Raw genomic sequence first — 14,920 nt, forward strand, 5'->3', positions numbered from 1 at the left:
GTTTACACATAACGACTAGAAATGTTCCCTTAGCGATTATTTAAATATTTAAATATTTTTTTATTAAATAATTCAATATTTATTATTAAATTATAAGTAAACAAATGTAAGTCAGTAGATTATCAAACTCTCCAATATTTATTTAGAGATGTTCTCTTCTCCGTAATATATCGCAAATGCCTAAAATGAAAACCGCTTTTATATTAATCATGATATCGATGAATTTAATATTTATCCAAATATTAGAAATCATGTAAGATATTATTGAGTTTAAGAAAAAACGTCGACATTTGACAGTAAGTATATTGATTGAGTAAATTCTCTTCTTTGGTAATTGTTTGTTTGCTACGTTTAGTTTATGGGAACAGATACCCTCAGAGGTGGTGTTATAAGAATTGTAATATATACTAATACTCACCACGTGGGCTAGCTGGACAACTATTGGCAGCACTTATGGTACCAGTAGGCGAAGGGAATGGGCTACCATAGTCTACACCATCGGGGATATTGATTCTCAGAGGGTGGAGCGTAGACCCGCTTCCACCCCCTGAACGATCCCTTATCCTGCTCGGCGAAACTTCCCTAACTTTAGGAGGTGGCTCCGAATTGTCATCGACCAAGGATTGAAACGATAATCGAATATTTGTACTGGGAAACCTAAAGGTGCACCTGCAAATACAAAAAAAATGGCATATTTAAATAATATATAAGCAACGATAACATTAACTTTTAAAAATGTTATGAATCTAAACACGTAACCCGTCCAACATGGAGCTACGTAATAAGGATTCTTAATAATTTTTATTGCCGGAAGTAAAATATTACATTTAGACGCATTTTTTCACAGAGATGATGAATCCGTTTCAAAATCGCTATAGCAATCACAGTTTCCCCGTTAAGTTAAATTTTATACCAGAATAAAAATAATTTAATTTCATATAGAAATTTAAAAAATATATGCTCTGAACAGGATTCTAACTTGTGACAGAGCCCAATTGATATCCATCTCCGCTTCACTCGGACACTGCAGCTTGACGTATACACCGTTCATGAGTAAATGTATTTTTTTCTGTTTTCTCCAAACCGCATGTAAAACTTCCGTAAAAAAACTATAAGATCGAATTTTTTGTTAAATTTTTCTTTTAGCCCATGGTAATTAAAGCAAAGAAAAGTAAATGCAATGTATTCATTAGTTACAGGACAAATCAAAATTAGATAACTATGACACTAACCCACCAATCAGAAAAGCAATTTGTAGTCAAAATCGACGAACGAAAACAAAACGTTTACTGAATATTTTTAAAATATGTATTGTGTTTGTGATATCTTACTTTTAGGTGTAAATTGTAAATGAAATACTTAATTGGGCACTGGGAGGAAAAATATACAAGCTCTGAACTCCACATGTCTGTAAAATTAGCATTATACACTATTATTTATTGCGTATTTATTTATCAAGGAAAGAAAAAAATTATTGCTGTAGCCGTTTCCGAGAAACAACGATTATGTTAACTTTACAGTACAGTCATAGCTATATCTCGGTAAGGAAAAGGGGCACAGGACCCATCTTGACGACATATTTTATTGCTAATTAATTGCTGTTGATTGATATATTAACCAATCCCCAAAAACTACCCCATGATACCCTAGCTCAAAACACACCCCAGGAAAAACCGAGATATCTGCCAAGATATCTCGGTTTTGTAAGGAATTGATTGCCTAGAAAGTTTTACGCCAAGAAACAATTTATAGCTGTAACCGTTTCCGAAAAACAATGATTATGTTAACTTTACGGTAATGCTATCATAACCATAGCTATATCTCGGCAATGAATAAGGCTACATCATTGGCGTGTATACGGGTAATGGTCTTAATTTTTTTTCAACAAAAAAATTGTACGCCACATATAAAAATTACTTTTGAATTCTTCATTTAATTTTTGGTAAAAAATCTTTCTTATTTTTTTTCATATGAGGTGCCGTTTTATGCAAAAAAATGAAACACCTTAACGCGTACTTTTCATTCCTTTAAGCCTTATTGGTTGTCGTATTCGTGAAAATATTCTTTTTGTTTTCTTATTTACTTATGTAAAAGTGTTTCAGTTGAATTGACTGAAACTTTGCGGGGTGGTACCTTTGGTCATGCTGATCAAAAGTTCTCAGTGTCGCAAGACTCAAAAATCAATTGTTTTTGAGTTATAAAGTTTCAAAATGTCGGTTTTTAGTCAATTTTTCAAAATAATGAATTTGGAAACATAGGGACCGGGACATTCCGCCGGGATATCCAAGAAATATCATTCCGATACCATAATCGTGTTTATTGAGATTCAGATGACGTATATTGAATGTGTGGGAAGGTAAATTCATGATTTTGAAAAATTGACTAAAAACCGATATTTTGAAGCTCTATAATTCAGAAACAATTGATTTCTGAGTCTTGAGTTATCGAGAACTTTTGATTAGCATGACCAAAACTGCCTCTCTGCAAAATTTCTGCCAATTTAACTGAAAGATTTTTACATAAATAAATTAGGGAATATTTGTACGAATATTACAACCAATGGGGCTAAGAGTTGCAACTTGTGTCATGCATCAGGGAGGTCATTTTGAACATTTTTTGTAGCTGTATGCCTATTTAAAATTATGTTCGTGGTACTTTCTGTTATTGTTCTGGTTTACTGTTATTGTATTCTTCTTCTTCACGTGCCATCTCCGCGACGGAGGTTGGCAATCATCATGGCTATTCTGATCTTAGATGCTGCTGCTCTGAATAGTTCAATTGATGTGCATCCGTACCATTCCCTCAAGTTACGCAACCATGAGATTCTTCTTCTTCCTACACTTCTCTTGCCCTGGATTTTCCCTTGTATAATCAATTGAAGTAGGTTGTATCTCTCATTACGCATAACATGCCCCAGGTATTGCAGCTTTCGTGTCTTGATGGTTTCCAATACTTCCATTCTTTTGTTGATTCTTCTCATGACTTCGTTGTTGTTATTGTATTAGATGGTTCTAATTCTTAAAGAGTGTATTAAAGGAATGAAAAGTACGCGTCAAGATGTTTTTTTTTCATAAAAACGGCGCCCCATATAAAAAATAAGAAAGATTTTTTGACAAAAATGATTTTTAATTTGAGAAATCTCAATGGTGTACCATTTTTTTTAAATTGAGACCATTACCAGTATGCGCGTCAATGATAAATATAAAATTACTAATTGTATGTCAAAAAATGCGCAATAACCAACTCTTAAAACCACCAGGTTTCATTTGCATATCTCAACCAGTTTCAAATCTCAACCAGTAAAATTGAAGGAAAAAGGGATCCTGGTAGACGACAAATATCCTGGCTGAAAAGACGCTCTGACGCTCAGACGACTGATCTAGACGCTCTTAAGAAAAGCAGAAGATAGAGACGAATTTGCAATGGTTATAGCCAACCTTCATTAGTGGAGACAGCACTAGAAGAAGAAGAACCAGTTTCAGGGCAATAAATAAATAATTTGTAAAAAAAATTTAACACCGCGTTATTAGGAAAAGGAAGCATTTGTGGGCATACGTTTGTATAGCAAACTGTCATTATTTTTCATGCAAAATCACTATCTACAGTCAAGTGCACATATTTATTAAAATTCTGTATATTTTACAAACGTGTATAAGGACTAAAAACTGAAACATTGATTCTCCGTAACTTAGAAACAATTGATTTCTGAGTCTTGGCGCAATGATAACTTTTGATCAGCATGATCAAAGCTACATCTCTGCAAAGTTTCAGATAATTTAACTGAAACCACTTTTACATAAGAAAAATGGCGGGATCCTTTGTGAATGTTAATAAAGTATTTTAGCCCACCTACACACTAAGTATTTTGATTAGGATATTACTCATTTTTTTAAGTTTCAGACTGTCTTGCCTCTTGAAAGACCTTCGACAAAAGATTCAAATAAAAAGTGAGCCTAAAAGTTAAAAATTGACTAAAAACCGACATTTTGAAACTTTATAACACAAAAACAATTGATTTTTGAGTCTTGTGACACTGAGAACTTTTGATCAGCATGACCAAAGCTACCACCCTGCAAAGTTTGAGTCAATTTAACTGAAACACTTTTACATAAGTAACTAAGAAAACAAAAAGGATATTTGCACGAATACGACAACCAATGAGGCTAAAAGTTGCGACTTGTATCACATTTCAGGGAGGTAATTTTGAACATTTTTTGTAGCTATGCGTCTATTTAAAATTATATTAGTGATACTTTCTGTTATTGTTCTGGTTTAATGTTATTGTATTAGATAGTTCTTGAAAATGTATTAAAGGAATAAAAAGTAAGCGTTAAGGTGTTTTATTTTTTTGCATAAAACGGCTCCTCATATGAAAAAAAAATAAGAAAGATTTTTTAACAAAAACTAAATGAAGAATTCAAAAGTAATTTTTAAATGTGGCGTAGAATTACTTTGTGTAAAAAAATTAAGACCATTACCCGTATACACGCCAATGATGAATATCAAATTCCTAATCGTATGTCAAAAAATCATCTTTATACCCACCTCTACTCCCACTCTAACTAACCATCTCTTAAAACCCACCAAATGTTTATTATTATTATACTATTTGAAAAAGCAGCTCTTATTTTAGCTTTCATATCTTCTTGAGTAGTCTGTGAGGTGTTGTAAACTATACTTTGTAGTTATCCCCAAAAAAAAAGTCCGTCGGCGCCAAGCCAAGAGATCTTGGAGGTCATCTATGTGGACCCCCTCTTCCGATCCCTTTATTACTAAAACGCCGGTTTAAGTATTGCCGTACTTGAAGTTGAAAATGTGCGTGGGCTTCATCCAACTGCATTTACATTTTCTGTCTAATATATAGAGGAACATCATCCAAGAAGGTCAGATAATTACCTGCTCAAAAAATTTAAAAATTTTCTGCCATTAAGATTACCATCAAAAAAAGTAAGGACCTATAACATGCGATCCTACTATTCCTCCCCATACGTTCAAGGACCACCTGCGGTGCTAATCAAGTGTGCGATAACCGTAAGAATTTTCGTCGTTGTAATCATGAAAGTTAGGGCTGTTAACAAGTCAATTATTATGAAAAGTGCATTTATCGGAAAATAAAACATAAGTAATCAAAAAAATCTGCATCAGATGCTATTTTATCCATAACTTATAAACAAAAATTGATTCTTTGTTGAACATCTGGTTGATAAAGGTCTTCATGCAACTGTACTTTATAGGGATGAAATTTATGTTTTTCTATTATTTGTCCAATACTACTCTTACTTATTCCAGTTTCTGTACTAATGGCCCTATGACTTATGTTTGGGTTTTCTATTAGTGAGCCAATAACCCTAAATTCGTTGTCTGTAAGAGGTTGAGGCTGGACATTTTTTTATATTCTACGTTTCCGTTAGCTCTAAACTGTTGTAGTAATTTTTCAAAAGTACGTCTATTAGGCTTTTCCCGATTTGGGTATTTTTGGCCATAAAGTCTAGATGCCAATAACCAGTTTTCATTGCACTGACTAAGAACAAAAATTTATATGAATTCTTTCTCGTTTAGAATAAGTTTTCATATTGAAAAATCGTTTTTTCTTACACTTACTGTCTAACTTTAGATAGAAATGTCAATCTGAATATCAGTCACAATTGTAAATACAATTAAATTCAATTGCTACTTTGATGGAAACGAGCGAACGTTTTGAACAAAAATATGTTTAATGTAAAAAATAGATATTTACTGAATAACCGGTGAATTTGGGTATAGGGAACACTTACATGGAATGAACGATAATTTATATATAAGATTCTTGAACTCCTAAGTCGAGCATAGGGCTTCAATGAAAACGCGCCATCGGGTTCTATTTTGCGCTAAGGCCTTCACCTCATTCCAAGACTTTCCTTGACCTCTTATCTCGTCCATGATGGATCTTCTCCAAGTTTGTACTGTGCGACTTCTTTTTCTTCTTCCTTGTGGGATTCCACTCTAGGGCAATCTTTGCAATACTGGAATTATTTTTTCTGAGTGTGTTCGGTCAGGTGTAGTAGATCTTCGTTTCTGATGATGTTAGGCCAGAAAATACGAGCAATTCGTCGTAGACATTTATTAATAAAGATCTGCAGTTTATCTGTAAGAATTTTTGTTACTTTCCAAGTTTCACATCCGTAGAGTAGAACAGACATGACATTTGACTGGAATATGCGGATCTTTGTCCTTGTAGTATACTCACCACATCTCCAAACAGGGTTGAGCATGCTGAATGTTTATTGAGCTTTTCGTATCCTCATACTAATATCGTCCTCTGTACCTCCGGTTTCTGTTATGACACTTCCAAGATACGTAAAGTTTTCCACATTTCCACTCTGCATGTTGTTGATAGTAAATAGCGTATTGTTTCTTGCATTCACTCTCATGGATTTGGTTTTACTAATATTGATTTTCAAATCTACTTTATTGGCTTCAGTGGAAAGTTTTTCCAATTGATCAGCCACATCTTGGAACCTTTGTCCTAACAGGTATATATCGTCGGCGTATTCCAGATCGCTTAGGCGTGTAGTTAACGTCCATTGTATCCCTCTTATGTCGGAGTCTAGTTTGGAGAGAACATAGTCTACTGCTATGTTAAAAAGAAACGGAGAAAGCGCGTATCCCTGTCTGACTCCAGTATGTCAAATTCGTCGCTATTAATTTCATTGTGTGTCACGCTGTATTTCGCCTCAGTGTACAGTGACTTTATAATGGAAATTATTTTATGCGGAATGTTTCTTAGCTTTAAAATTTTCCATAAAGTAGCATGCTGTGAAAGGCACGCTCGAAGTCAACAAAACCATGTATAGGGGTGTGTCCCATTCGACCGATTGTTCCATTATTACCCTCACAGTATTAGTGTGGTCTATGAAGGAGGATTCTGGTCTAAAGCCTGCTTGACCAGCTCGAAATTCAATCTTGCTTGTTAATCTTTTAAGTATGATGGTCGTGAAGATTTTATTTATTGCGGTAAGCAAGGTTATTCCTCTCCAATTTTTGCAAAGTGTGAGGTTGCCCTTTTTAGGAAGCTTAATAATGTTTGTTGTAGTAAGTAATTCGCCTGTCTTGGATCTTACAATGTTTAAATAGTTGGGCCCATTTTTTGTTAGTCGTCTAGTAATTTGGTATAGCTCTATAGTTCTGTTGTGTTGTGCAGTTGTTTCAGCTTGTTTTGCCAGTTCTTCAGTCCACCTTCTTTTGTCTCTTCTTGCAATTCTTCTAACTGCTTTATTTATTGTTTCATATTCTTGTTGTCGGTTCGCTCTTTCTTCTACAGTTCTTGCTTACAAAATATCTTTCTTTTGCTGTTTTCTTTCCTCGATAATATTCCGAGTTTCATCTGACATCCATTCTTTTCTGTTTCTCTTTTTTACCCAGTTTACCTTCAGCTATTTCTGTCAAAACATCTGCCAAATCTTCCCAGCAATTTACTTCAGGTTCTCTTGTATTGAGTTGGAGTTCCTACCTAAACATGTCGTGTCGTCGTGGAGCCGTTTTTAATTTGTCTAGATTGTATGTTGGTCTGTTGACGCGTGATTTTGTTTTTTGCTATCTTGATTTTAATGGTACCAATTACGAGATGATGGTCACCTGCGATGTCTGCTCCTCTTTTATTACGTACATCAAGAAGAGATGATCTCCATCTTTTTGATATGGCGATGTGGTCTATTTAATTTTCTCTTATATGACCTGGTGCAGTCCATGTAACCTTGAGGATGTGTTTATGTGGAAAGATGGTTCCACCAATAACTAAACTATGATGGGAACAAAAATTTGCTTGGGCTAACAGGCCATGCTTGCCCATTACGGTTTCTAAGTTAATATTGTCTTCTCCAACTTCAGCGTTCATATCGCCCATCACTATTAGTATACCGCCTTGGTTTACTTGTTGGGTTGTTTGTTCTAGTTGTTAGAAGATAAATGTCTTTATCTTCGGGGGGAAATGTGTTCGTGAGAGCATAGCACTGAATCACTGTTATCTTGTGGTATCTGGTATAAAATCTGGCAGTCATAATTCTATCATTATAGTCTACGATAATTTAAATGTCTTTTATTAAAAAATATAGAATACCGGGTGTGCCATTTAAAATAAGAATATTATTCAATGTCACATGTAGACCAAATTCAACTAATTCAATTAGACAATTTTAACAATTTCTGTAATTTATGTCTTTATTATTGAATTTTGTTTCTTGCTTTGTTCATTTGTCTATTTTTTATTACGTATTTTTTAAATAAAAAATAGCTTTATTTTGCTATTAAACATTTACTTAACATTGAAAAATAAAAATCTTGTGAATGTAAATAAAGTATTTTGGTCCACCTACCTACACAGTAAGTATTTTGATTAGAATAATACTCATTTTTGTCAGTTTCAGCCGTTTTGCCTCTTGAACAACCTTCGACAAAAAGGGACAAATATTCAAATAAAAAAGTTTTTACATTTAGTTAATGACCGTTGGGTTTAACTTAAACGGAATGAAAGATAATTTAAACGTCTTCCAGAATAAGGTATAGAATATAGGGTATGCCATTTAAAATAAGAATATTATTCAATGTTACATATAGAGAAAATTCAACGAAAACAATAAAACATAATGTGTGATGAAATGATATAGGGCGTTCCATTAGAAAAAATATATCTTTGATATACCCCTTTTTTGGAGCACACTGTATAAGTCACATTTTAAATTGTAGTGTTAAATACCTCGATATTTCTATGAAAATTTATATATACATATATATATATATATATATATATATATATATATATATATATATATATATATATATATAAAACTATTTAACACATAACTCAAGTCCACGCTCACCATGCTCATCTATTCCGATTTAATTTTAACTAAAGGAAATTGTTTATAAAGTTTAATTCCGACTATCTTTCGGGTCGATACGAATTGGGACAAACATGTATTCTATTGAGTTTAAACTTTCTATTTAGATTGCAACTGAACGTTATATTGTTTTGATTTTCTGTTCACCTTTAACTTTTATCTAACAAGACTACTACCGATACGTATTTTATGATATAAAAATATCTATTTGGAATCATAATGCTTTCAAAGTAATACAAATTATATTTGGTAGATAGTTAACGGTAGGCAGGATTCTCATATGCAGAATTTTGACAAGACAATTAAAAATTTTAGAAACTGAATTTTAGAAATTTTTATCAAAAAGTTATTCTTATTTTTTATCCTTTTTTGTATAGTATCACGTAATCTTGTTTATACGTACGATTTTTTCTGGTAAAGGTCACACGACCATGTGCTATTTTCTTGTGGCATTTTAAAGTAATTACTATTTAAATTGGAATAAGCCACAATTAAAGGTTAAAGTACGTTTATTGACGTTTCAATTTCCACTTCGGACTAATGTTCACAAACTAATGTTTGTATTTTGAGAACGATTTCCGAAGTGGAAATTGAAACGTCAATAAACGTACTTTAACCTTTAATTGTGGCTTATTCCCATTTAAATAGTAAGGGACAGGTAGTGTCTCGCCTGATCTAAGATGTACGATTTTTTGTGATTCTGACGAGCATCATATTACTTTTTGGAAGGTTCCCACAGTGATGTTTTTGTAACTTGATCTAGTCTGGCAACATTAGGTACTTCTCTACTTACGTCGTTCTTGTGTCCCGACTTCCTGAACTTTACATCTCTCTAAATATGTTCTAGTTACGTATTCTAACCAAAGTGAAATTCATATTTTTATCTTCTGTAATATTTCTTTGATAATTATGGCACCGGTTGGTATTTGTTTTTCATGGAAAAGTATCTCGGAATCCTGGTTGCCGTATTTTCCTTTTAGTTATTCAGGGAAGTGCAGATTGTAGTGTAGATTCTTTTGTGTATATTGAGTAAATGCCTTGTTACCATGCAAAGTTGCCGTCATTGTCTTTGCAAAGAGTCACTTGTTATATTCGAAAGACTACGCCACGTCGAGCGAGTATCGATTAGACGAATGAACGGTCATAACTTGGTAGAATTCTTGTTCGCCAGTTATTAGTCTCAGATCTAACAAGAAGCACATGCGGTCGTCCTAATTGAAGATGTTTTTCAACAACTTTTCGTGTTTTTTTCATGCAACAAATCAGTGCTTATTGTAATTTTTAATAGTAAAATAATAAAAGTGTAATAGAAGGAAAGATTAGTAAACTACCATAAAAAAAGCTTTCCAATTCCGGTCATCTGTGAACGCATTATTTTCACAGTATAATCGAAACTTTTTGCAACACTATGATATAATAAATGTGTTAAGATACATTATTTCTTCGTTTATAAATGAGGCACATTTACTATTTAAATGGGAATAAGCCACAATTAAAAGTTAAAGTACATTTATTGACGTTTCAATTTCCACTTCGGAAATCGTTCTCAAAATACAATAATATTAATAATACTACTAATGTTTGTATTTTGAGAACGATTTCCGAAGTGGAAATTGAAACGCCAATCTTCTTAAAGTGCCCTCTCCTCAATGGAGGTTGGCTACTACAATTTTAAACTCTTCTCTATCTTCAGCTGTTCTTATTAGCTGTTCAAAATTTAGCCCTGTCCATTGTCGGATGTTTCTGAGTCACGATAGTCTTTTCCTTCCTAGGCCTCTCTTTCCCTCGATTTTTCCTTTCACTATAAGTTGGGCATATTGGTACTTATTATTTCTCAGTATGTGGCCTAGGTATGATGTTTTTCTAACTTTTACTGTGTTAAAAAGTTCTCTTTCCTTGCCTATTCTATGCAGCACTTCTTCGTTTGAGGTATGCGATGTCCATGAAATTTTGAGTATTCTCCCGTAGATCCACATTTCAAAGGCCTCCAATTTATTTACGGTTGATTTTTTAAAGGTCCACGTTTCAACTGCATATAGAAGAGTCAACCAGACGTAGCATTTTGATAAACGTAGTCGAATTTCGAGTTTTATTCGAGAATCACAAAGCAGTTTTTTTATTTTTTCGAAAGATTTTCTGGCCTGTTCTATTCTCGATCTTATTTCTAGATCAGGATTTAGGCTGCTATCGATCCAACATCCCAGGTACTTAAATCTATTGACCTGTTCTACAATGTGCCCATTTATTGTGCAAGGTTGAGGTACGTTTTGGTTTTTTCGGATTGACATCACTTTGGTTTTTTTAATGTTTATTTTCATACCAAATTGCTCACAGGTCAAGTTGGTCTTGTCGATGAGTCGTTGTAGACCTAAGTCGGAATCCGCAATTAACACTGTATCATCGGCGTATCTGATACTGTTGATATTTACGCCATTCACATTGACTCCATCCTTGGAATCCTCCAATGCTTCTTTAAATAGAAACTCGGAGTAAAGATTAAACAGCAGAGGCGACAGAACACATCCTTGTCTAACTCCCCTCCTAATTTCTACTTCTGCGGATGTGGAACCTTCGATCTTAACTCTGGCATTTTGGTTCCAGTACAAGTTTTTTAAGAATTTGATGTATTTTCCATCTAAACCGACTTTTTGCAAACGTTCTAATAGTAGGTCGTGTCTTACTCTATCAAATGCTTTTTCGAAGTCTATAAAGCATATAAATATATCTTTCTGTTGGTCGTAGCATTTTGGGGCGAGAACTAGTAAACTGAACAGGGCTTCTCTCGTTCCCATGCCGGCTCTGAATCCAAACTGATCGTCTCTGATGATTGTTTCGCACTTTCTATAGATACGATTATGTACGATTTTTAGTAGGACTTTTACTGCATGACTCATAAGGCTTATCAGACGGAACTCATTGCAGTGTTGTGGGTTTGGCTTTTTTGGTAGTGGGATGAATATTGACTCCAGCCAATCTTGGGGTATTTTACCTGTATCATAAATGCGATTGAATAAAAGGACAAATATTTCGATATTTTCTTCGCTGATTAATTTTAACGTTTCTGGGTATATTCCGTCTGGACCTGGGCTTTTATTTGTGTTAAGATGATTAATTGCATTTATGATTTCAGATTTCAGAATTGTTGGCCCTTCGTTGTTATTTTCCAATCTTGGTGCTTCTCGTATGTCGTGAAAAAGAATTTTAATGTAGTTTTCCCATTCTTTCAGTTTATCTTCTGTTGATTCTAGCAGTTTGCCATCCGTGTTCAGCATGGTGTGAAAAGTCGTTCTCTTGGTAGTCGATGTAAACTCTTTTACCTTTTTATGTAAATTAAAAAAATCGTGCCTTTGTTGTAGTTCTTCTATTTCCACGCATTTTGTTTCCAGCCATTTCTCTTTTGCTTCGGTTATTTTTTTTCGAATTATTCTATTTAGTCTTTTGTATTTTCCGTCCTTGTCATTTTTTCCTTTAGATTCTCTTCGTTTGTTCATTAATTGTAAAATCTCTTCTGTCATCCATTCCTGTTTGTTATTTCTAGGTGTTACTTTTAGATGTTTTTCCGTTACATTGTTCATTTGTTCTTTAATAGTTTTCCACAGAACGTTTACTGTCTGATGTATGGTGTCGTTTTTCAATAATTTGATGTCTAATAGTTGGTGTTGAGGTTTTTGTTTCTTTATTAGTTTCCATCTTGCGCGAACTTTTGCAACAACAGGATTATGATCGGAATTGATGTCAGTTCCAGGATATGTTTTTGCACTGATGATTGCATTGTGATATCTTTTGTTGACCAATATGTAATCTATTTGGTTACGGATTACTCTGTTTTCTGATGCTACTAGAAAATAGCTTCAGAACAATATTAAGGCACATTTAGTCACATGTTTAACTGGAATGAACCCTGAAAGACTTAAAGTTAATGTTATTATATTATCACATACCGTCTTTTGATTAACAATGAAGGAAAAAAATGTTTGGCATCAATAGAAATAATATAGTAGGCAAACATGTAAAAAACCTAAAAAAAAAGGATAGAAAAAATATATAGTAAGAAAAATAAACTGTAATATTATATAAGACAATGAAAAACTAGAAAATTATATACATGATCTATGATCGGATAATGCAGGCAATTGGTTTTCATTTGATATGAATCGGACAAATATCTGAAGATTTGCTAAAATCCATCTTTAATTTCTACGCCTAGAAACATACTGGCATAGTCAAAACGTTTCTTAGAATTCTCCACGCAAAAATATGAGGAAAATGGATAACTGAGTCCTTCATCATAGAAATACTTCGACAAGTTAACACAACTTCCTATAAATATCTAAAAATATTTTTTCCATGTTTTCAATTTTAATTATTTTAATTTATGTTTTAAAATGTAAAAAGTTTTAAGACTTAGAACGATATAAAAAATAAAAAATTACGATATAAATTGGGAGAAGTATACTTAATTCTTAGCTCAGAAGTATACAAGAATGGATTGATTGAAAACCACCTCAATTCACTTCCTAATTAGTAACTGTCAACTTCACATTTCTGATGCACTTTGAAAAAAATATATTTTCATTTTATTCCCCTTATACTGAATAAAAATATTATATTTATTAAACAATAAGCCCAAACAATATAAATATGGAGATAAAATAAAGATAATATCTTTTGCAAAAAGATAAAATTTTGATAAGTACTTATCTCAAGTCCCTGGTAATCTTTTTCATACAAGACTGCATTCAGTTGTAGCAAAACACTCACAAAAACACGACATGTAAACAAAGAAATTTATTTACAAAAAAATAGATAATCACTTCAAGGCAACAGGTTTATTTAAAAATACATTAATAATTGGATGATAAAAGTAAACACAATTCGTGATAACGACAATAATAAATAATGCTGTTCTAAGGTATCTACGGGGACAAAATTTAAAGAATTTATTTAATTTAATGTAATTTAATGCAATAGTTTCGACAACTAACTTTTGTGCAATTGTTGATAATGTCCTAGTCATTCAAAAAGTTTAAGTACATCCTGTTTTTCCTGTTAATAAATCATTCATCTGCAATTATTTGTATACCTAAACGTTGTACAAAAATTATGATTTTGACAATCATCTATATCAGAAAAAAAGTAGAAAACAATATGAATTGGAAAAAATGTACAACGACCAGACAAATTCGTGGTCACTTCTGTATAGGTCAATTGTTCTTCTTCTTTATCTTGTTCCATGTTCACTGTTTCTCTTTCTTCTTCTCTATCTGTTTCTTGATATATTTCTTCTAAATACTTCTGCCATTTTTCTGCTTCTCTAGTTACATTAGCTGTCCGTTTTCATTTACCTAGTTTTAAGTATTTGTATAATGGTTTTGAGTTGTGTCTTTTATTTTCTGTTTCTATCTCGTTCAATTTCTTCTACTTTTTGATTTTTTTTTTTTCGATTTAAATAATTTTTTGTCTTTTGCCTTTGATGTTTGTATTTTTCTCGTTTCTCTTCTTTGCTTGTGCTTAACCATTTCTTGTTTTATTCTTTTCTTCCACTGCTAATTTGCACTCATTGTCAAACCAATTATTTCTTTTTTCATTTGGGCATACTAGTACAAGAGAATATATTACATTCACTACTTTTCGCAGATGACCAAGTCATTTTTGCACAAGACAGAGAGGATATGGAATATATGGTAAGGAAATTAAAGGAAGAATATGACCTATGGGGACTCAAAAGAATTATGGCAGGTCAAGAATTGTGCAAATCAGTATTCTTTTGAATCTACATTTTTACAACACTTTCACATCAGGTATCTCCCATTGAAATTACCATTCCTCAAGCATTTGAGTTCTACTCTCAGCTCTCAACTGTGATAGGTGGCTGTTGACATTACTATATATGATGGCTCTTCCATTCTTAACTGCCCTATATCAAGTAATTAGCATTTCGCTCTGAGACATTTTAGTACAATTATCTCTTATTTGACATCAGAAGATCAGCTGATATGAATTTGCAACTGAGCAGCTCTGCTCGTTTTAAATCAAAAGTAAAA

At 33.0% G+C, this 14,920-nt stretch overlaps 1 protein-coding gene across 1 annotated transcript in view; it reads right to left on the reverse strand.

The window, feature by feature from the left end:
- Positions 1-14,920, reverse strand: part of FoxK (forkhead box K) — an 86,393-nt gene that overhangs the window by 62,293 nt on the left and 9,180 nt on the right. Inside the window, exon 2 of the mRNA XM_072536862.1 lies at positions 419-669. Within this exon, the coding sequence (XP_072392963.1) occupies positions 419-669 (251 nt within the window). The remainder of the gene's footprint in view (positions 1-418; positions 670-14,920) is intronic.

This window comes from Diabrotica undecimpunctata, chromosome 7 (assembly GCF_040954645.1).
Source record: "Diabrotica undecimpunctata isolate CICGRU chromosome 7, icDiaUnde3, whole genome shotgun sequence".
NCBI classification, from domain to species: domain Eukaryota; kingdom Metazoa; phylum Arthropoda; class Insecta; order Coleoptera; family Chrysomelidae; genus Diabrotica; species Diabrotica undecimpunctata.